Source organism: Zonotrichia albicollis, chromosome 2 (genome assembly GCF_047830755.1).
Source record: "Zonotrichia albicollis isolate bZonAlb1 chromosome 2, bZonAlb1.hap1, whole genome shotgun sequence".
Taxonomy (NCBI): Eukaryota; Metazoa; Chordata; class Aves; order Passeriformes; family Passerellidae; genus Zonotrichia; species Zonotrichia albicollis.
In genome coordinates this window covers 62382752-62407386 of record NC_133820.1, presented here as the reverse complement: position 1 = coordinate 62407386, position 24635 = coordinate 62382752, and the positions used below count along the sequence as shown (strand labels likewise).

Below are 24635 nucleotides of genomic sequence, written 5' to 3'. Positions count from 1 at the left end.
GAGAGTTAGCCCCCCTCATCATTCCTTGGTCTATGACAGTATCCTGTGACAGGGATCCCAAATGCCTGGCTTCAGTGCCATCCAAAATTGTAGCCTCGCCTGCAGCATCCCAGAGACGGACCAGCCAACTAATTATGGATTCATCAGACCTTCGAGTGTAGTCCTTCCTTAGGCCACGAAGGTCCTTCAGGGAATAAGACTCAATATTTGCGTCTGATCTTGCACCTGCTGCTTTGACTCCTGATTTTACGTCAGGAGGCATTGAGGTTCCTTCTCCTGTATCACCACCATCATCATCATCATCATCCACTGGTCGATCAGTTTTTTCCGTGCGTTTCCCACTTCTAGTACTGGTAGCAACAGCCATGGGTTTAGATGCTGGCTTAGGCTCACTGTCTGGTCTAGCTGCTGGCTCTGAGCCTGGGCTGTTGGCTACAGCTTGAGTGACTGGGATAGCTGATTTATCTCCCTGCCCCCCTGCCTCTGTCTGCTGCCCGACAGTATCTAACAAAGTGCGATAAGCATAGGCCAGGGCCCAGCTTATTGCAATTAGCCTTTTCTCCTTAGAATCGTCATGGCACTTCTCCTTTAGGTATTTCCCCACCTCTGCTGCGTTCTGAATTTGTTCCCGTGGGAAATCCCAGTCTACAGGATCAGAAAATTCCTTCAGGGTTTGGCCTATATTTTCCCATTCTCCACCCCACTCAGGATTTTTCACGCCTGCATCTGCTTCTGGATCAGGGGTCTCACCAGCTCCTCTGGATATCTCAGCCCTCATTCTAGAGAAGCTGCAGACCATATAGAGGAAACTTACCAAATTAAATACCAGAAAGATGGTCTCTTTAACATTCAGGGGAAACTGAACATTCTCAAAAAGTGACATAACCGATCCAAAGGAGAAGAGGGAAAGGGAAGGCTGGAAAGTCTCATTCTTAGCTCCTCCTCTAACAGACTGAGTGTAGTTACTAATAAATTCCCAAAACATACCACTGGAATTGGGATGCAGGGTAGGATGAAGAAACCATAAACCATACATGCTGTAAACAGAGGTCAGTATCTTTTTGAACGCTTTATAAATCATTATCACCAAGGCCAGCACAACAGCTATTCCAATCCGTACCCCTCTACCGTAAAAATTACTTGTTAAGGACAATAACCCTAATGACCAGAAAGGTATTGAAACCTCAAAAAGGTCTAGAGCCCAGAGCCATACAGAGGCGTTCTCAACCAGAGACATCAGGGGTTCAAGCAGCATAGCTACTAACTGCTTTAACAACCACAGACACACAATTAATAGGGCTTTTTTCCACATTTTCCAGCCGCGCGTTGGGCGCCAATTCATGTATTTGTCCAAGTTTAGAGCAAATTTGGGGAAGAATCCCCCCAAAGGAGCTCCGGTGGGAAAAGCAGATCCAATCGGCCCCTCCCCCCAACTGGTCCGGGAGGAAAGAAAAATACCTCCTTGGAGAAAGGTGGAAAAAAACCCCCCGTTTATTAAACAATAAGACCAAAACAGTATCAAAACAATGAGACCCCTTGCCACTCTAAAAGAGATGACAAACTGAGAAAAACCCCGGGTTCAAGCAGCAGCTCACTCAGTCTCTGATCAGTCTCTCAGTGCTGGAATTGTCGCAGGCCAGGGCTGGCCCGGTGGCCACAGCTGCAGCTGCCGGTGCTCTCCTGGGTGTTCAGTCCAGAGCAGTTCCAAGAGGTCCAAAGAAAAGGGAAAAAACAGTCCAGGGAACTTCTTTGCCTCAGCTAGCTAACACTAACTAAAAAGCAAAAGAAGAGCTCTCTGTCCCGCTGTCCGTCCGCAGACAACACAGTCAGGAGCAGGAATGTGGAGGAGTGCAGTGTCTGAAAAACAAAACTGCGCGCTTCTTCTCTCTCCCTCTTCACTCTCTGTAACACTCTTAAAGGTACAAAACTTATTATTATTCAACATAAACAGAATGAGACGATTGGGGATAAAAGCATCATATAGTCAACCCAGGACACACCCCCATATGGACAATGTTGTGCAGAATAAAGCTATCAAGTTTTCTTGTAACAAGGGGAAACAGAGAATTCAAAAATCTTGAAATTAGTATAATTTTATTTCTTTAATTACCTATCAAAGTAAACTGAAATCTTGCCACTTAAATGTTAATTGGAGATAAAATGGTGTTTGATAAAGGGCATTTACACTAATTGTCACCACCATGTATGAACAGAGTACACATACTTGAGGCAGCCTTCCTTGTTGTCTTTTTAATACCTCTTAAAATAGACCTTTCACAGTCTAGTAGGCATTTCTGCAGTAGCATTTAAACTGTCTCTGAAGAACTGCTTTCATATACACTACCTGACTGACACCATTACATAGAAACTCTCCCAAAACAAACCCTGGAAGTTAGTAGTCCCAGTATTTTATCTTGCTTCCATAGGCTGAAGTTCATAACTGAAAGAGTTATTTTGGACACACACAGTACTGACAATGTCTTCAGCCTGAAAGATGCCAATGAAAGGTGGATACTTCTGCTTTCCCATATATCTACATTGCACAGGGAAATGGGGTGGGGTAAGGAGGCTTTGTAGCAGTAAACACATGGCAGGTAAACTCAATGGCACTCTGCATCTTGCTCTGAGGAAACTCAACAGTATTTCAGGTATTTCAGTATTTCAGAAGCTCATAAAACCTTCTACTTGCCTGTACCTCACAGGTATGGTGTTTATTTAGGATACTTTCAAATATCTTTGGAATTGTTTATGCAAGCTAACATTTCTTTACTTAGCTGAAGGTCATCTATGACAAGAATTTACAAAAAATGGGATGTTGCCAGGTTGGTACTGCAGCCAAATTAAAGGGAAACTGAACCTTTTGCAAAATTGCACAATTAGATGTAAATAACTTGCAGAGAAGCCGTCAAAGACTACCATGTCTTGTGTCACCATTGCCTTTCCTGTATTGCCTGTCTCATGGGCAGGGTGCAGCAGGAATTCCCAGGCTACAGAATGGTAGGGATAAGTCATTAAAATCCATGTGGTAATATACATTTTCAGCAGGAGCAAGGTAAAGGTGTGTCAAGCAGCTCTCAGTCTGGTACTTGTCAGTCTCTCACTGCAATGGACACTTCTAGCAATATAAAATCACGATAGCCTTCCCACTGATTTAAAGGGATGACAGTAGTGCATTATAGCAAACACATGGAGAGTACAGCCCAGGCTGTCTTATAAGCAGAGTCCTTGCCTGAGTCTTTGCATATGTGCAAATAGTCCATTAGCATATGAGACGTTATGTTTTAAGAATATCAATATGCTGAAATGCAATGGGAAAAGGTTAATAAGTATGCTAAGCTGTGAATATAAGCAATTTTAGAGTGGTGTTATAATTTTCTCTATATTTATACACAATCTGACTCTGATCAAGATAGTTAATTTTGTCTGCTGGAGCAACTGAAATTTTAAATTATTACAAATCTTCATTTGTCCATTATTTGCTATCACGCAGCCTATTTATTGAGCTCAGAGGTTCTTCCAGGGCTTGTTGAGCCTTGAGGACATATATTTTGGGAAGTGGCACAGGTGATTTTCTCCTTACTGTGCATCCTTGCATTGTCTCTACACAGGGCTTTGTTTTCCCCCAGAAAACACTAAAAGTAACTCTGCTTTTCTCTGCTTTTGGGCATCATCTTGCAAAGTGTGGCTTGAATAAATCAATGCAGTCCTGTGGGTAATAATCCTGGGTGCCTTTGTGGCTGCAGGCACTGCCACGTGTTCACATAACTTCTGGTGATGAGAGATGAACAAGAACAATTCCATGTTTCCCCAGCAGCAAAAAGCATAAAAACCATTCATTTACTGCAGTTTTAACAGGGAGAGAGGTGGCAGAGAAAAACCTGTCAGCAGTAAGTGCCCTGGTGTGGGTGGCCAGAGGCAGTGCCATTGCTGGTCCCTTGTCATGGCCACTCTGCCTGCTGTGGGTGGTTTGCAATTTATGCCTGGATGGGGTGTGCAGGGAAGTCTGTATTTCGTACAGCTGCTTTGCCCTGTCAGCACTTTGGCTTGGGGAGCCAAAGTTGCATTACTTATAGTCCTTTACCATTTTAAGCTTCTTTTGAAAACAGTGGGGATGAAGACGTGTATTTTTTAAAAAACCAGAGAGAGCTTGAAGTTTTGAAGTCAGAGTGTTTACTGCCAGACACATTTTCCCTTTGGAGAAACGCGCTTTAGAAGTGGCTCACATTTTACAAAAGGAAAGGCCTGTAGCTTTTTGAAGATCAAGCCTCCTTATATATTTAGTGATAAAAACATCAAAAACTTTAGCCTTAAGCTGTTTAGAACATTAGAGTAGGAAGGCACTGAGTGCTTAAACTTTGAGTATTTGTTCTACTTTTTTTTGAGCAGAGAGGTAATAAACCATCAAATATTTACTTCTTTTTATATTTTTAAACTAAATATTACCAATGTGGTGGTTATTCCTGTGTTAAAATAAGACTTTATTTCTAGCATTACAAATATACACCAACACTTTAGACTGCTATGATTTAGTGTCTGAGCTTCATGAAAAACTGATATTCAACTCTTCAGTTCCCACTAAGATGGCACAGGCATCCTCAGTCCTAAGAGGGTCTCTGTAAAAGTACAAGCAATGTGCACACATGAACACATCACATTTTGAATGAAAGAAGATTGAAACTGGATTTGTGGCACTTGTAAAACTCAGTCAAAGCAACTAGTCTTTTTTTTTCTTGTCACAAAGGGGAAAAAATGACTCATTTTGCATCTCTCTGATATCTGAATTAATGATTTACAGTATTCTGAAGGAAGGAAAATCTCTCTTACATTAAGACAAACTTTGTACTCATAAAAATTAAGGTGAAACACACCATCTCTGTCAGAGATCATTTATTTGAATTAAGTTTCAGAGGCTCTTGCCTGGCCAGGGGAAGATGTTAATCATTTGATTAAACACTTGTATGCTGTGTGGAACTTGGACATAACCATTCTGCTTGTTTAAGGGACTCAGTAACAGAATTTGCAACAATTCCACATTTCCATGGAAATCATATTAAATTAATTTCATGTTTGTCTGAGCCTCATCCTGCCAGGCAATTGACATCCCATTAGATTAAGATTTCCACTTATCTTTTGGTTTTATTTTTAAAGGTTGGAAAGAAATGCCTTATATAGGAAAGGAAAACTAGAAAAAGTTATGAAATTATTATCCTGCACTTTTGCTTTATATAGCTGTTAGACTGTCTATAAAGTGTTTCAGGTATTTTTTTCTACTCCAAATCACTTTTATTTTTTGAAAAAAAAACAAAAACAAGACAGCTTTTCTTTTTTTGTGGACTACACTTCAGGTGTAGCAGACCCTTTAAAATTTCTAGGAGCATTCTCTAGTGGATTGCATAATTTTTCATGATGGGTGCTTATTTGCCTCTTTGTTCCATAAAGTCATGTGGAAACACCCCAGGCGGTTTCAGTCTGCATAGAGGAAAGATGTCACAGGTGGATAAAATCTGAAGAAGTCTCAAAAAGTAGCATAAGATACCAAAAAGTAGCATAAGAAACCAAACTTATGAAAGCTCCAGGGAATAGCTTCAAAGATGACCTCTGAACTTGGCATACAGTTATTACAGGTATCTTGTAAAGACCTGAGTTACTCTTTGGATACCCCCAAAGAAAGGGGTATCACACCAGTGTGCCTCAGCTCCACTGCTTCATTATTTGTGAGACCTAGGCTAGCAGGCTTAGAGCTAGTTTAGATATTTTTAGACTAGATTTGTCAAACCACTTGAAATGTTTGAGTTTATCCAAAAAGGAGCACTGTTATTTGATAAAAATGTAACCCATTCTATGGGGAAAGAACATCTGATTTATGGTAATAAATCTCTCTAATTTAGCAAGCAAAACAAGAAATCAGCCTAAGTAGAAATTTGGAATTAAAGAACTGAGACTTGAAAACAGATGACCGTAACTAATTATCGGAAGATCTCAAATAACAGGAGAAGAAATAACCTAGAAAGCAAAGAGGGAATTTGTTCAAAATAGCTACTCAGGCCTCAAATATGGACCTTGGCTTAAGAAACACTTCCTTTTGTACCTAAATAAACTTTGAACATCTCTAAAGCAGCTGTCATTAAGTGTTGCTGGATGTTTTGCCTTTGCCTGGTTTATTTATAATAAAATATTATATTATTATTATATTATTATTAAAAAAATACAAAACAAAACTTACTCCCTAAATAGAAGAATTTGAAAGAACTATGAGATTCTGTCAAATTAACTGAATACTTAACAATATAATTTTAAAAATCACACGGAGGGCAAGAGTTAGAAAGGCTGAAAATATTGAAGTATTCATCTGAGCACTTTATGCTCAAACACTTATTTCTTCTGAAAGCTTTGAAAATTAATCAAAAGGAGTAAATATCTCCCAACATAAATATTCTTTTTTATTTTGTTTTGTTTTTTTGATTAAACAAAAATGCATGGGTTATCCATCAAAAATAGGTTGGTTTTAAAGGAGAAGTCCTTATATCAAAAAGTGTTGCTTGATGAAAACTGAGTGAGATTCATTTTGGTGTTTCTGCACAGAGATAGGGATCACAGGAGGTTCCTCTAAAATAACTTTTGCTCCCTCTGAAATAACTTTTGCTCCCTCTGAAATAACTGATCTTCATTGCAGCTGACACAGTTGTCCCTTGCTGCCCATTTATATCTCATGGACCCAGCAGGACTTGAGAGGAGGGGCTGCCCTGCATCACAGCCTTTGTAGTAATTGACATTTATTGCAGGGTCACCATTTCTTTAGCATTCATTACAGACACTGATTAGAGAGGGTGATAAAGACATTGCTGGAGATCAAAGCCCACCTTGGACTGGAAAGAAAAAGCATGCAAAGTAGCATTTCAAATGGATGCATCTATTTAATCTATTCACTGCTGATATTTTCATACACATGGTTTAGTGGTATTAGATTCAGAAGGTGTAGCAGAGGCTTTAATTTGCTTCAGTTCTGGTCTAATAGGCATAAAGACACCAGAGGATTCTGAAATACTGAACTCAGAAGTACTCTGACAAACCTTTGTACTCATAATAAGAAGAGCTGGTGTGAGCCTATACAATTTAAAACTAATTGCCCAGCCAACATGCTCATTACCATATTGATGCAGTTCATAAATCAAAGCCCTGCCTATTCAAGCTGTTTACTAGTCTTGCATGAAGCAGCGTATTTCAACTGAGAAATGTAGCATGTTGCCAAAACACTGCAGAAACTTTATAAGACTGATAGGAGTGCAAACCTGGGGAGCTGAAGTGCCACAAACCTGGCACTAAAGTGCTTGTTCTTGTTTGTTTTCTGAGTATGTTCTGATCTAGCCTTGAAAGTTTCCCCAATAACTGCAGCACAGAAACAGGTCCTTAAGCAGCAGGGAGCTGCTGGCAATTTTTATCAATTTGGATTCCTACAGCAGCTTCTTTGCTCAATCACAAGACTAACACACCTTTTTTGGAAGCAACACAGTACTTATGCCAGCTGAATTGAGGTGCATACATTAAGAATGCAGGCTTTTTGTATAGGGAAAGGAGAGATTAATGCTCTTAACTAAGAAACCTAAGTTAGTCATCGAAATTAGGCACCTGAAGTTGCATTCTTTGAATAGCCTACTGAGGAATCTAAAAGTGCAATTCATCTGCCTAAACAAGTGCCTACCTGCAGGTGCCAAGCAGTGCCCCTGAGATGCCCTGCTATCCCATGACATCCATGCAGCAGGTATGCCAGAGGAGTTGGAGATTCGCACCTCTGTGAGCTGCCAGCTGGAGGCCAAGTGGGTGAGTTCAAGATGTCTCAAAGGACATTGGAAGCCTATGTTTAGGCAGCTGAATTTACCTGTTTTTCCTTCAGGTATTCAGCCATCTGGCTTAGGTATCAGAAACAATCATGTCTTGTGATCAGGATTAATGTACTTGGTCGGGGGCTGGCTGCTTCCCACTCTCTAGACTGGCTGGTTTCAGAGCCACTGAGGCAATTCTTATCTCAAACACCAGGGTCCTGTGAGTTATTTTTCTCTCTGTGCTTCACTCAGAAAGCAGCAAGAGAGACATATTTTTATGTGGTTTCTCCTGCAATGAGTGCAGTAGCCCCTGCTGGGGCATCTCTTCCCCTGCACCAGGCTTTCACCCCAGTGTGGGCCACGGCCACGGTGGCAAGGACAGAGCGTGCTGAGGCAAGAGTCAAGGCTTCAAGATTACTTTGAACATCAGGACCAGAACTTGAAACTGAACTTGTGGGTGTAAAGGAAGCCTGAAGCAGAAGCACTGCATTTAAGAGTTACTGAAGGGTGTTGGAGCTGTTGGGGAGAATTTAATAGATTATTAGAAAATCAGAAGCTTGGAGTGGTATAGGGGGTTGCTTAAGATTATCTTTTTAATCCCTGTTTAAGAGAATCAGGGGTAAAAGGGTACATATTTCTAATGAAATGCAACTCTCTTCCATAAACAGTATTATCAAGAAGAGTTCATCCTATTAAAACAAGTGCTGATCTTCACTCATGATGCCTGATGAAGCCTCAATCTCTTATGTTCTTTGTGTAAATTCAATCATGACAATTAGTAAATAAAACATTTTTGACAGATGGAAGATGCAAAGTGATTAAGACAATGCTTTAGTGATAGAGAAATTTTGATTCCAGCTTACAACTCTCCTGCTGGCTGTGCGGTCATAGCAGATGCAGGTGTCCAATTCCTTATATGCAGATTGCGGATAATAATGGTTAAAACTGAAATTAATATGAACTGATACTTTCTCATGAAAGCACTGAAGACCGTGATTTGTTTTTCTTTTTCAAAAAGGGAAATAAATTCAAAGAACTTAATTTCGTTCATTTTAAGGAGTCATGAACCATACAAAACCAGACCATACCAGTTCTTGGCCCTGTGAATTGCCAAAATAACTTCTTTTGGCTGCTAGTTGGTGTCACAGGTTCAGCAGAGATTTCTCAGAAGGATATGTATAATTTTTGAAGACGCAGGCTGAGAAACATAATTTTTTTGTTGATAAACAATTTTGAGTAGAGTAGAGCTAAACAGAAAAACCTCTAAAACCAAGTTGCTTGTTATTTACCTAACTTGTAGAGTGAGAAGTGGTTGTCTTACGTTATTTCTCTTTCAGGAGCTTAAAAATAAAAAGATATTAATAGAACTGTGTTATGTAACTAAATGTTATCATTGACATCCTCTAATATGAAAAAAAAAAAAATTGGTCCTTCCAGCTTCTTTGCACTTGCACAAAATGAAGATTAATTTCCAAAAGTCCACTGAGCATCCAATGAACATACATGATGGAATTCACTTTAAAAGCTGAAGGAACAGAAAGGAGAAGCAGCTCATTCCTGTGTGTCTTTGCTTGCAGAAAGGATGTTTCCTGACTTTGGTGTGGACTGGCAGCTTAGACAAAAACCTGGGATCTTACCAATGTGAAGCTCATCAACCTAAGGGACACAGACATTTTTTTCCCTATGTGGTTTATCCAGTGTTATTTTAAAAATATTTATCAGGTGTTGGTTCATTTGGACCTTGTGTTTATGAACAGTGTTTATGTATGGCTGGCCATTCTTCCTGTTCCACATTGATTGCACTGCCCATATAAAAACAAAACCAAAGTATTCTGGGGCAATATCTTTACAGAAGGTTTAATTCCTCAAGCAATTCAGAGTGTGATCTTAAATCACTCAAAATTGGCCTCTAAAAGCATGTAGTCCATCCAACAACCTCTGGCCAATATCTCATCAGGAGATTGATGTAAGACAAAGTAAATGAGGCAGGACAGGGAATACAAAAGTAACACATTGAATGCAGTGGTAAAAGGTGTCTACTGGGAGAAGGAAAGACAGATCTTACTCTTTGAAGAAACTGTACTGCTCCTCACACATTCCTGCCATTTGGTTTTGCTCAGGATTGTAACCATGCTGTTCACAGGCTGCACAGAGCAGAAAGGTTTGCAAAATCAAGGCCCCCCTTATGTAAACATATAGAAATAAACACTGCCCATGGATCTAAACTCTTAGAAAGGACAACAGTTGTATTGCAGAGAATATTTTCTCACCTTATTTGCAATTACCATGTGCTGTAAGGTGTCAATGACAGTGCCTTTGGAAATGCTGGTTTAGGCAGAAATAAAATGAGTCAGCATACTGGCAGGATGTCAGTGCCTGTGCTGGGTTAAACTCAGCCTCAGGCTGAGCTAATAGCACAAAGTGTGCCAACAACTCCTCTCATAGCAATCTTTCCTCCTATACGCTGCAAGTAGGTCCCGCTGCAAATGAATTGCTGACGTTGCTGTGCTTGTTAAGAGGCTGCTTGGAAAACAGCACATCTGCCACCAACAGTTGCACCTAAGACAAACATAAATGTAAGCACTATTAAATTAACAAAGTGTCTCTTTATTATTTTATTTTATTGCATTTGAGAAGATATTTTACTTTCCTTGGCAATGAGAATGAGCTTCTGACAGAGTGCAGGTGGAGGCAGTGATGGCAAAGCTGGTAGTAGACAGACCTGGTAGTGCCGCTGTCCTGGGATAAAGAGCACTTCTGAACAGAGACAACCCTCACCAAACTGTCACATAAAGTGATTCCTGAAAAATGGTTGCCTCAAGATGTCGCTTCATTTGCTGACTGACTCATTCATAACTATGCCAAAATTGTTGCTGAATAAAATACTGCTTAACTCCAGTGAAGGCAATCAGGAGCATGAGGTGTAAGAGATACCAGCATCTCAGTGCCACCTCCTTCACTCACTGAAATGAGTCAGAATGGAAGTAGATGTGGCAGCATCTGTGCCAAGATACACAAGTGTCCCTCAAGGATATCTCAAGGTGAGAAACCTAATCTACAGCTACAAGCCTGACTACATGAATACATCCATTACAGGAGTAGGAGGGTATAGCAGCATTTTCATTTTTGCTTTTTGTTCTGTTTAAAAGCAATATAGAGAAACATTTCCAAAATTTAACTATAACTCCAGTGACAATACATCCTTCTCCTTTCCAGGTTAGATTTGCAAATAACTGATTTATAATCACACTCAGAGGCTCATGTGTCCAGTAACTTGCACTGCAACTACAGTTTGCAGTGTATGCAGAAGTCTGTCTGCAAACTATGATTCTATTAATATATATAAAAGGAAAGACTTGTAAAGCTTTGGCAGCAAATGTAGGTCTTGACGAAACATAGGCAAAAAATCATTAACATTTGCAAGTGACAAGGAAGCTAATTTTGGTACTGCTTTACACTGGCTTTATACTACATCAAAAGGCATTTTGCTGCCTACCTTTTCAAAATCTGACAGCATCCAAACTCGAGCAGTGGGAACCTGATTCCAGGTGCTCCAGGTGATAAAGCGAAGCACGATGTTAAGGTCTGGCATAATGTGAAGAATGAGGTCATGCTGATCTCCAGTGCCTGGTGATCCTATGAAGCATGCTTTTACTCTCTCTTTTTATTTTTTTCCTTCCCCTCTCCTTTTTTTCCGTCTTTTTCTGTGAATAATTTGGCCAATGCCTTCAGAAGGCTGTTTTCGCCCCAGGGATTCTCACACATACTTCTGTTGACAGAGTTCTTGTGCAGCGAGGAAGCTGAAATGTCTTTTGTTAAGGATCTGCTCACTTCTTTTTCTGTTCTGCCCCAATGTTCGAAGGATCTTTAGGCTACTCACACAGTTCCTGTTGTTACGCTTATGGAAATTAACTGAATTGAAAAATATGGGGTTACCTTGCAAAACAGGTAAAATAATCATCAGGAAAAAATCCTAATCTCGTCATTTTCTCTTAGTCTATGTGTCTCGCATTCTCTTGCCTTGTTTGATTAGTTTTTCAGGGGAATATTGTATAAGTCAATAGAAAATACTAAGTAAAGTCATTGTGAAAGGGAAAAAAATGCACTAGGGCCTGAGAGGTAGAAACTTTTTATTTTAGATGAGTGATGCACTGTTCCAGCCAAGATTAGGACTTGATTTGCTGGTTCACTATGTCCGTTCAGATTTAAATTGAATTTAAATTGAAAAAGTTACATATAATCACATGCTCTGTAACGCCAAAATACATAATGAGTATTGAAATGTACTAATTTAAGCCATGTTTGAAAAACTGTTTTAGGACACTTGCTGTTCGAGTAATGCCACAAAATAAATCATAAAAATTTGATTTCAGGCAAAACGGAGTCAAGCCAGTAGAGCATGATACACAGAAATTGATCTGTGAGGCTTCACATACACACTTGTGTGTGCCAAACCATGAGAACTTCCCTTCCACGACATGCCATTTTTGGCATATCAAAAATCTGTATTAATTTACTGCTGATTTGTAAAGAGTTTTCATTAATAAACAACATTCTAGGTTTTAAAGTCATGTGTGTGAACAGCTGAAGTTGCTACACTCAGATATGCATTTCACATTTAGCAAAAAAAAAAAAAAAATCCTGTGTGTTGCTTTATAATGTTTTTGCTCTTCCTAATGCTTCTTGGAGTCAGTTCTGATTGGACAGTTACCTCTGAATTATCTTTTTAGTTGAAGACCTACATATATTTTCATTATTCCACATCCTCATCTACACTAGCTTCCACCAGTGGAGCTAATGCTACAGTATATATTTAGAATTACATGTGCAGATGAAAGTAATCTCCCTATTTAGAAAGCCTTGAAGACCTTTCCAGAAAGATTACTGGTTTTCAGAACTTGAATGTGCATACATTCATCATTGTGGTGAGAATTACATTCTTTTGCAGGACTGTCTTAGAGGCCTTTTGTGACGTGTACAGATTTAGCTCTGAATGTTCAGAGCACTCGGAGTTACAGATTTTGCTATGGGTAAGATTTCTAATTCTCTGCTTTGCCAAGATTGCTCCGTTTTTAGGAGCTAGAAATGTCTATGTGTCACTCTTTATAAATATGGAATTCAATATTATACATTAAAGGGTGGGGTTTCTCATAATCTTCGCTAGATTGAGTAAAAAGATAATGTTGCACAGGGTGAACAAGGGCAAACTGACATTCTTCTCACCACTTCCTCCTCAGAGATTTTTGCCATACTTGCACAAAACCAGCCTGCTTCTGTGTACTTGATTTGTTCCAGTCTCATCCCAGGAAAATAATGAGTACAATAGAACAGCAAATCCAGAAAACAGAAAAAACTCTTTCATGATTTTTGCAATTAAACTGTAAAAATTACTGCTTTACATCATATCCTGTAAGTACAAAAACTCATTTGAGAGAAATATCTTAGCAAGTTTTAAAAGAAGTTGGGTATTGATTGTAAATGCTAGTAATATAGAGTTATATGGAGAGATAGTGAAAAATACAATATTTTGGTTGATAATTCATGTTCGGGAGTCTAAAGCACCATCCTAAAGTACTAGAAATAAAAAAATATATAATTCACTTATCCTGGGCATGCCTACTGCAGAATTTGATGTACAAGGCAGAAACTGACACACAGGAAGTTCCACCTAAAAATGAGGTAGAAGTTCTTTATTGTGTAATAACTTCTTTATTATTCTCTATTGTTCTAATCTCTGCGACTAGAACAGATTGCCAGAGAGGCAGCAGGGAGGCTGGGGAATCTCTCCCTCACTGTTGATATTCAACAAATATCTGGACACAATCCTGTGCCATGTGCTCCAGGATGGTCCTGCTTGTGGAGGGAGGTTGGACCAGATAAACCCCTCTGGTTCTGCCCAACCCAACCCATTCTACGATCCTGTGAATTTCTGTAACTGCTTCTGGAGCATTTTTTGCTAAATGTTTGGCTTGTTACAGCAAAGATGTTACTATGAACACAGAGGTGTATTTCTGCAGATCCTACTTGGGAGCGTTACCAAAACTAACGAGGGTCCAGGAAATGGGCCAAGGATGGGAAGAAAGGGTGGCAATAGGAAGGGGTGAAGACTGGGAAAGAGAGTCTCTGGAGGAGACCTGAGCACTGCTACTTCTTCTGGAACTACCATCAGCTGAAGAACAGGACAGCCACCAGCAGCAATGGCTGGTGAACACATCCCACCCTCTCAACTGATGTGGGCAGCCAGGCCAAAGCTCCTTTTCTTTGTGCAATCTTTGTGCAATCTGCTAGAGCAGGCAGAACTTTTTTGCTTATAGCTGGCTTTGTGTGGTGGCAGCGTGGCTCCTTCCAGGGTGCCGGCTGTCAGGGACTCAGAAGCAAAGGTGATGGCTCATAGCAAAGCACAGATAATAATCACCTGAAATGGCAAGAGGCCTTTCCACTGTACCCACAATGTACAAGATATTGTGCAAAAAGTTAGTTATTCCAATCATTCCATCCAAATGTGGGAATGTGTTTTCTTTTTCGAAGACATTTTGCTCAACTAGTTCTCCCCTTTCTGGAGCTGAAGTCAATTCTGTGTAGATGACTACCCTGAGGCACCTGAGAAAATGAGGAGTAGGTCTCTCATTCATGCATAGATAATGTAATCTGTTATTGTTGTGTACCACAGCTGTGGGCTGAAATTCTTCTTGGCATTATTCATCCCTCTAAAGGCTGGATGACTGGTGTAAGCTTTTTGTCTAGACATCCTCTGTAGTTTTGTATTAGGCAGTCAAGCCAGGATGGAGACTTCTCTCACATCAAAATAGGTAAACAAGCTAAGTGAGAGCATTTACCTTCTGGAAGCATTTTTCTCTCTCCACTGACTCCAGCGGGAGGTTAGACAGTTTACAATAATGTCTGATGTTTAAATAGCTATCAATAGCTGAGAGGAGGTCTACATAAACAGTGTGTAGCTGCATGCTCACACTTATTACAGCTGCAGTTCAAATGACAAAGGTAATACAATAAATCCAAATTTTCTGGATGTGTTACAGTATTCTTTCTATTACCAAAGGCATGCCTGTAACAGTAAAATAGACACTAACCAGCACTAAAATATGCCTAGCTGGTGTGCATTGCTCAGTTTATGGCACATGCAGTGACAGGCGCATCACATGCCAGCATCTTAGTTTCCTTGCTTCCCACTTTGACAGGCACAGTGCTGCCTTCTGACACATCTTCCTCATCACTGACAGGTTTGCCACATATATCAAAGGCTTAAGCTTCTATTTTTATTTTGAAAAGCTTCTGTTCTGCTTTGCTCTCTCACAGATGGAGTACTGAAACAACCATTAAAATAAATACTACCAATATTCAATCTGTCACAAGAAGTAAATGACATGCATGGGTAAACAGAAGCTACTTAGTGATGTGAGAGCAGTTCTTCAACTGCTCCCTTCTCCCAGAGCATTGGAGGTGCCCTGCCTAGGTGTGAGCACGGGCGTTAAGACTTTTAAAGCAGACAAGGCCAACTCTCATGTAGTACTGAAGCTCTCTGTTATTTTAGCCTCTTCCTTTTCCTTTTCAAATCTCTTGGAAATGGGCAGGTGCTGCATTGCACTGGCAATTCACTGAATTTGAGATAGAGAAAATCACACCCGTACTGACATATTCTTTTCTGTGTTTTCCCTGTGACATTTCCATGTGTTTTGTCTCTTAGTCTTCCCTATGGCATTTTAGTAGCTTCATCAGAGCAGTCTAAAATTTGTCAGTGATTTAATAGACAATGAAAATACAGTGAATAGAGAGGCACGTTTAGATAACAAGCATATGTCTAACATCACTTTGAATGATTCTGAACTGTTGTGTCAATAATCAACTTAGAGTCATTAATTAAAAACATTTCTGCATTTGCCATTTCTTTCCCAGTCTATAAGCAAAACAAGTCAAAGTTCTCATGTTTAAAGTTCATTTAAACTGCATACATGAAATATTGCACAAGTAAATCTGAAGTAAATTTATATGGACATTTCAAGTTTCAGGGTTTCTTTTGCTGGTGCGCTCCATTGCAAGCATGTTTTCATTAATTTTTTTTTTTTTTCAGAAGCTGAAAGGATTCAGATGTTTTTATATGAGATTCCAAGCATTAATAATGACTGTGTGATCATGGTTTTGGAAAACTAAGAATATATTTCCTGGCTACATATGCAGATATATGTTTCTTAAGACAAGCAAGAATGAAGTCATTTTGATCTCTGATGGATGAAACCCATTGGAATGGAAACTAACATCTATGAAGAAGAACAGGGCTCACCTTATCTTATATCTGCTGAGTTCCTGGGAACTCCAAAGGAAGCCAAATATGAAGAATACCAAAGAAAGACAGAAAATCAGACAAGTCCATATGAATTTCAGAATTTATTACTGGAACCTGAGCTGAGCTTGCCATCTGTGTCATCCTTAATGGACCACAATGAGACATCCTTACAACTTGGCATGGCTGCAGGGCGTGCCAGTGCCAACAACCAGCCAGAAACAAAGCACCTTTGTGAAGAATTATCCTGTTCTACAAGGCACATGTCAAAGGAAGATCCTTTAAACCTTCCCATGCACACAGAATGGCCAGTCCTCACAGGAAAAAATTTGGACAAGAAACCAGAAGCAAATTATCAGATCAGAGTCATAGAACACAAACCATGTGCTATCACATTTTCTGATTTTGAATTTTTATCACATGAAGCTGGCACTAAGCTCCATATTTGCGAGGCTGGAGAAGCAGAAGATTTTTCTTCTGAAGAGGAGGAAGCAGATAACAGAGGTGATCATGACACATTTACAGAACTGCCACTGTATGAGGCATTTTTCAAAGGCCTTCAGAAAAGGAATGTTTCCCAAAGAAAGCAAGCTAAACATGAACTTACTAAATATCAGCACACCTGTCATTTAGAAGACTGCAGTAATCATTCTGAAAAGGCATTGAAGGACCGTGACAAAGAAGAAAAACACATGGAGCTGGAGGTAATACAAGCTATTTTTTAGTTACAAGTGTGTTTAAACAAGAGGTGCCATTTAGGGTTGGTTACAGGAGGAAAAGTAATTGTGTAAATTGTTATAAGGTGATAATTATTGTGAATTACAAAATTAAGAACATAACCTACAGTAAAAGTATACTAGTCTTTTTCACTAGACAAATCTTACTTCAGATTGACCACACTTCTTTTAGCCTGAACCTCAAACTTTGGTTTTCTGGTTTCTTTTTTATTTAAATGGGAACATTGGCTCCATTTCCTACATTCCTACAAGATCATATATCATGCCATGTACAGCACACAGTCTGAGGACTGTTCCAAAGGGATAGAGCTCATATTTAGTCTCTGAGCAGAATATATTTCTTCATGCTGAAAAATGGGCTTTTAGTGTGGTGGTACTGTAGCACTGAGCCACCTAACCCACAGCACTGTTTCCACTTAATAACAGTTTTCTGTACTAACATTTCATTAAAACAATATAGAGGACAAGTTAAAGAGTGGTATATAATAATTGGTTGGTTGGTTGGTTGGTTGGGTTTTTCTGTTTTTTTTTTTTTTTTAATCTGTGGTGTTATATATCACGATTTTCTATAGACCAGTGGCCAAAATGAAAACAGACGTTTTCAGGACAAAATTTAAAATCTTTAGTAATAAAAATCATCCAACCATATACAACCTTTCCATTAAAAAAAAAAAAAAAAAACAACCAACTTTGAATAAATTAACTTTGTTTATTGGAACTGGAGGAACAGAAGCCTCCCAGCTGAATGGTCTCTAGTCTGGACAATAAGCACGGTTTCTCCCAGCTCACAGCTGGTGACAAACCAAATGACTGGAGCTAAACACATTTATCATTGGAGAAAGTCAGTTCTAGTACAAAACTAAGAAGTGACTCCAAAGAGTGGGCAAAACCAAACCCTTAGAATTCCAATGTTCCTGACCTTGGAGCACAAATTGATCTTAACCTGCAGGTCAGGCATTCCTTTCTGTCCTCTCTTCTCCTTCCTCCAGCATTTAAAAGTTATTTTTCATGTAAATCTGCTCTATGCCTTCAAAACCAGGCTGTAGTCCTGTAGTCTTTTACCCAGTGTATTTTATTTTACTCTGCCTGCAGTTGTCCTTTTTTCTTCTACTGCTTATAACACAGAGTTGCTTCATTGATTTCTGGTTAAATGAAGGGATTATAGTTTGGACTATGATGTCCATATTTACATCAAAACTAAGCAGTAAATTAATTGCTTCTCTCCTTTAGTACTAATCTATCTCCAGTTTGGAGTGACTAATTATGCCCTTAAGTGAGTGGGAGTTTTGTGCTGTATTTCATGCATATCCCAACTTCACTGCAGAATCCATTAGCACACAAATAAGCACACCAGATTTTTAGAAATTTTTCTCAGCAGATAATATTAGAAGACCAAGGCCCAAAGATGGTTCCCAAACAGTGCAACTTTTGATGCACTACTGACCCTGATTCTCATGACACATGGTTTATTAAGTAATTGCATTGTTCTTCTAACCTAAGCCAAGTCTTACTTCCTCATTACTCAGAAACATTCACATTAATGAAAATAATATATCTCAAAATGGATGCACAACATCCTTTGGATTTTCTTTACTGAGGGTCATTCCCATAGATAAAAGGGAGACACCAGGAGATGTTGTCATTTAGTTTACTTTATGTCTATGCCATAAAATAAACTCAAGGATGCAGCTTGAAGTGCAAAATAATGGATTATAAATTGCCAGACAAGCATGTGAAATTACCTAGTAAATCTCAGTAAATGTGTCAAAACATTTCAAAAAATGGATGCAATGTTGCAGTCCTGGTTTTGATTTTTTCTATGAAAATAAGTAGCATCATTCAAGGAAAGCCTCCAAGAATTAAAAAAAAAATTAAAATAAAATATTAAGATTGTCTTGTCTCTCAAATTTTAACAGCAGTCATGCATTATTATGCAGACTGAAATCTCTCCCCATGACTCTGGTTGAAGCAAATGTATGTCACTGTCAAGTTATTTATTTCTATTGTTTAGAAATGGTGTTAGGGAGAAATGTCATTCTAGTGGAAAGAAAACAGTATGAGGTAAAAAGGCTGACAAGGGCAATTGGTATTGCTAAACCTTAAACTTATAATCATATAACAAACAGATTACTTTGGCCTTATAGATACAGATAATCATACAGAGTGTCCTGCACAAGATCCTGGCTAAATCCTTGCTACTGGAGTTCCCAGTGAAACTGTGTTTAAGATCTATCCTGCAGGGACACTCCTACCCAGAGGCACCTGTTACTGACTGCAAACCTCCTATCTGAGTTCCAGAAAGGAGGAAAGGCTGCCCCCTTCTCCAAGAAGGAAGCACTGGCCCTTGAGGCAGTCACCACAAGCACAGTCTGTCCCAATCTCCTCTTAAATAGTTGTTACACGCATTTAGGTGACAACTCTTGAATTTCTTGTTTCATTCTAATTAATAAGTAGAGAACAACCTTTAAGTGCACGGAGCAGTAAATAAGCAGAGGGAAGATGGAAAAAAATCAATTTGTGTATGCTGCCAACTCTGTCAAGTGGAAGAAACTGCTGAAAACAATTAATATAATGATGGCCTTTAAAAAATGCTCTTTCTTCTTGTTCCAAAGGTTTCTGCCTCTTCTAAGTGGTACAAGATAAATGGTACTTCTGTTCAATTTATGAATTCAGCATGGTCCCCAAGTTTCCACCCTTAGAGCAGTTCCACATATATTTCCTGTGCCTCCTCATAAAATCTAAATTTGGCAATTTGTTTTTCTTTGTCAGGAGTCTGTAATCAGCAGTACATTTAATGCCCAACACAGTTCTGCCCAAATACTTAGGCCAATGTTGGACTAAATGTTCTTAGAGGTTCTTTCCAACCTAAATAGTTTTATGATTATTTGGTTAGTTCTGTCCAGAGATTCTTTTGCAGCTCTGAAGTGGCACCCTCAGCCATTTTTCCTTGCTTGTTTAACTTCAAGTCTTCATATCAAACTTGATACAGCGTTTGTGCATGCAGCCAGCTCCGTGTTCAGGGGCAATAAATTATTCAGAATAGCTTCTGAAACATAACATTTTTCTAGATTGTCATTTCTTCAAACTATACTGAGCAGGACACAGCTGAAGACCACATTTATCAGGAGCTACTACTCAACTTTCCATCCATAAACTTATCCTATCCTTACGTAGCCTGAAAACAATATGTGTTACTTTCAGGATTAACATTTCAGGGAAGTAAATACTTGAAGGTATTTGACAGATATTAGGCAATAAGAAAGTATTATGAAATCATACCCCTGACAGTGTGAATTGTCATGGATCTTCCCTCACCCTGGGGACTATATACAAACCCTGCTAATATTGTTGGCTGCTGCAAAGAGACAAGCATAGTCCTACCAACATGGAAGCAAACTTAAAATCCTTTCTGGGACAATTTCAAATCATTTCTTTGGGCAGCCCATATTAGCAACTGGAATAGCCAGAAAGCTTTCTGTGGTTGTTGACATTACTTAGGGCACCTAAGAGAGTTGTCACAGCTTCCTCTATTGTTTCTCTCTCCCTTAAGAGACAATGGGATGAGTCAGGAAAGCCAAGTGCAGGAAAGGAACTGCTTAGAGTAACCATTAGGACTGCTAGGTGCTCCAGCAGCCCCTCTGCAGCCTCCCTGTCTACATTTATATTTACACCATGCCTCTTTCAATGCATTTAGGAAGATCTAAACCAAACCTGCTTGTTTGTTTAAAGCACCATAACGATGGGCTAATATTTGCATTGAATGTTACCGTGTTCAGCTGGGTCAAACAAAGGGTGAAATGCCACTCCCCAGGAGAGACAAGATGACCGAAACAGATAATTTAGGTAATTAAGGTAGCATTCACAATGAATATCTTTGTCAGGATTTGGCCTTCAGACTGTAAGTTCAAAGACTTTTGGAGGAGGCTGCGCAGGCATGGGAGTGGCCAGTACAATGTCAGAGACAGCCTCTGTGTGCAGCTCTGCATTGTTAGCAGGGGAGCTGTGCCATCACCTTTCACCATCAGTAAATCTTCAAGGAAAAATGTAGTGTCATAAAGGAGGTTTGTGAAAGCTCCATTGTTTTTGACATTTAAAGCTAAGGCAACTGAACTCTGAAAATTACTTCAGAAAACAAAAAAGGATGATCAGTTTCTCTTTCCCTGATTATTCACTTACTGTCATTGATTTCTTTGTTCCATCCTTGTACTACAGTAAGGTAAATTTTATTCTCATTACTCACTGCCAAATGAAAAGTTTGACAATTATTGTATTGGCTTAAATCACAAGATTTAGACTGGAATAATTTGCTAAAATGCAATATGGAAGTTTCCATAGCATCTGTCCCTCATCTTGCCTGCTTGATTCAGCCCAGGATGCAGTTGGCTTTCTGGGCTGTGAGCACACACTGCAGTTCATGTCCAGCTTTCCCTTTACAAGAAACCCTGAGTTCTTCTCTTCTCAATGAGTTCTTCTCCCAGTCTGTGCCCATGTCTGGGACAGCCCCAACAGGTGCAGCCCCTTGGACTTGTTGGACCTCATGAGGTTCTTGTGGGCCCACTTCTCAGGTTTGTCCAGGTCCCTCTGGACGGCATCCTGTCCTTCTGTTGTGTCAACTGCACTGCTCAGCTTTGTGTCATCTGAAAACTCACTCGATCCCACTGTCAATGTCAATCTTCTCCCATCAGCTGTTGCAGTCACGAGGAGATAAATCCCATATAATTTATTCAAAAGCCATAGTCCTTAAAGTCAATTATCATTCCTTAAAATTTATATATCCTTCTGTGTGACTTGTAAATATTTTAATCAAGTAATCATACCCTATGAGAAAGGAATGAGAAATTTTTAAGTCTTTGGCAATGAATCTGACCTGGCAGTGTGCCCAGGCGGCCAAGAAGGCCAATGGCATCCTGGCCTGTATCAGCAATGGTGTGGCCAGCAGGACCAGGGCAGTGATTGTCCCCCTCTACTCAACACTCGTGAGGCCACACCTCAAATCTGGTGTTCAGTTCTGGGCCCCTCATTACAAGAAGAACATTGAGAGGCTGGAGCATGTCCAGAGGAGGACAATGGAGCTGTGGAAGGGTCTGGAGCACAAGTCTGATGAGGAGCAACTGATGGAGCTGGGGGTGTTTAGCCTGGAGAAAAGGAGGCTCTGGGGACAATTCATCACTTTACGAGCACCTGAAAGGAGGGTGTAGTGAGGTGGGGGTCAGTGTCTTCTGACATGTCTCAAGTGAAAGGACGAGAGGAAATGGCCCTAAATTGTGCCAGGAGAGGATCAGATTAGACATTATAAAAATAATTCACCCAAAGAGTGGTTAAGCATTGGAACAACATGCCCAGGGCGGTAGCAGAGTCACCATCTCTGGGAGTGTTCAAGAGACATCTGGATGTGATTATTGGGGATATGGTTTAGGGGTAATTATGGTGGTGCTGGGTTGCTGGTTGGCCTAGATGATCTTGAAGGTATCTTCCAACCTTAATGACTCTGTGATCCTGTGAATTTTCATTATTCAGATTACGTTGAGTTTATTCAATTTAAATGATCAAAACAGAGCAGCAGTCAAGCCTACATCTGTGATTAGGTACTTTACAGCTGCCAAAGTAAGCTTCTTACCCTTGTACTTGGGTGGCTTACACTCTGCTCAGTGCCTTTCTTAGCCACTCTGAAGCACTTTTCTGAGAGGTACTATTCTGTTTTCATTAATGAGGCAGTAGAACTTAGGTGGAATTCAAGCTATCTGCAAATTGCCCTGCAATAGTACCTTCTTCTCTAATTCAGTCGTACAGGAGCATAAACTGGAGAGGAACATATTAGAGTAAAGTACAAATTCCTACTCTCATTCCTCCCATACTTTGGAAGTTTGTACTTTATTTTACCCTATGAAACTGAGACTCCAAAGCTAGAGGAGGAGAATGGTTGCAAACTTGTGATGACTTCTTCATGAGGAATAATACAGTTGTTATTATCTCCTTTCAGTCATCTTCTGCAGACACTGGAAATCTACCCAGGTAGGAGAGCTGAGCACTGAAATAACAATAGCCAGGGAGAACAGGCTATGAAATCAAGGGTAGAAAAATGGGAAATTACTTGTCTAAGAAAGAATTGATGCACTAAGCTTTATACATTCTAATTTCCTTTGTGTGTCTGTAAGATTTGTACTTTCTGTATTTCAGCGGCACTTTCTCGAGAGCTGATAGATAAGGACACGGTGACTTGAAATTTGCAAGTTTTTTAGTGTTTATGCTTATTTCCTGCCTGCTCAGAAAAGGAGTTGGAGAACTCCTGATTGCTTTAGCAGTGATGCGTTATTGTCAGTCGATAAATAATCACAATCAGCTCTTTACTATTAAGAGTCAGATAAATGCTAGCTTAGGGACTTTAATTATTAAGTTAATGAAAGGATTTTTTATTAACTTCACAAATTTGAAGGACTAATGGTGAATATAGCATTTTGCATTGAGTGCTTTTTTCTGTCACCTCAGTATTCCTAATAGTGTAACTATTTCCCATTACAGTGTGGCATTTGTTGTGTCCTGCTTGTTGAGGACATTAGCTACATGACTGTTTCTACTGAGAAATGATAGGAATTTTGGAAAATAACAGTAAAGTTATAAGAAGAATAGTAATTTAGGGATATGCTTAAAAATCATACTGAAAAGAACTGGTATATTGAAATTATGTAGGAGAACATGTAGATGCTATCAAAATTACTGTCCTTCATCTCTCCAACATACTTGCATGCTGCTTGTCTGTTTTAATAAACATGCATCACTCACTGTTGATTAATATAGAATAAAAAAATGGAAATGTATATGGCCCTAGAAAAGATACACTACTTGCAAATAGCAGATACACTAAATCACAAGATCATCTTTGGCAGGCATCAGTGGCTATAGGGTTGAGGTTGGAGAAAGGATGCACTCTGGTTTTTTTAGAGAGCATCCCACAGACTATTCTGAGCAGTCCCTTCCAGCTTGGGCTCTGCCAAAAGCCTCCCGGGGAAAAGTTGTAATATAAGGGGACAAAACCTGTTCTTTATCAAAAGCAGAGCCAATAAACAAATCTCCATGTGATGGAGTGACTAATGCTCAAAAAAATCAGAGGGCTGCATTGCAGCTGATTCTTCTGCAGTTTGCAGAATACCATCACTCTAAAAATGTGTAGGATATAGTATAAATTACTGACATAGTGAGAGTCTGAGAAAATTGGATAAACTAATGAAGAAAATTGAATAATTAGTCAAAAGGACAACTCATCTTGACTTACAAATTCCTTTAGAAAATTCACAAAGTGCATTTCAACTTGGTGTTGAATTAGGTTGTAAATATATTTTATATATATAATATATATATTATAGAATATATATATTCTATAATTGAGAGATTACTGAGTTACCTTGCACAGTGTAAAACCCTTGGGCTGTTCAAGTTAATGTAGAACTTCATAGCTGTCCTTCCAAGAAGATACTGAACTGCCAACAATTTTTGTTGCACAGCCTCATCAAAGCCCATGTGCCCACATTAAAAGACCCCAAAACCAGCATTTTGGGAACCCCTGCTTTAGTGTGTTCAAGAGCATTAGTGCACTGTTTATTGTTTATATTTATTGTTGTTATTTTTATTTATCTGTAAAGCTTCAGAAGACTAGACAGTTAACATAACAGATGTTTTATACTAAAGGGGGAGAGTATTCACTACTTGTGAGTTATGGCTTTTTTTTCAAATACTGACTACTTTATTTGTTGTGTATTTGAATATTTTAGAATCATAAGGCCACCT

General features: G+C 39.3%; 1 protein-coding gene across 1 annotated transcript in view; it reads left to right on the top strand.

Annotated features, from left to right (window-relative positions):
- STARD13 (StAR related lipid transfer domain containing 13) overlaps positions 1–24635 on the top strand; it is a 295636-nt gene that overhangs the window by 36054 nt on the left and 234947 nt on the right. Inside the window, exon 2 of the mRNA XM_005482468.3 lies at positions 15907–16820. Within this exon, the coding sequence (XP_005482525.2) occupies positions 16065–16820 (756 nt within the window). The 5' untranslated portion in view covers positions 15907–16064. The remainder of the gene's footprint in view (positions 1–15906; positions 16821–24635) is intronic.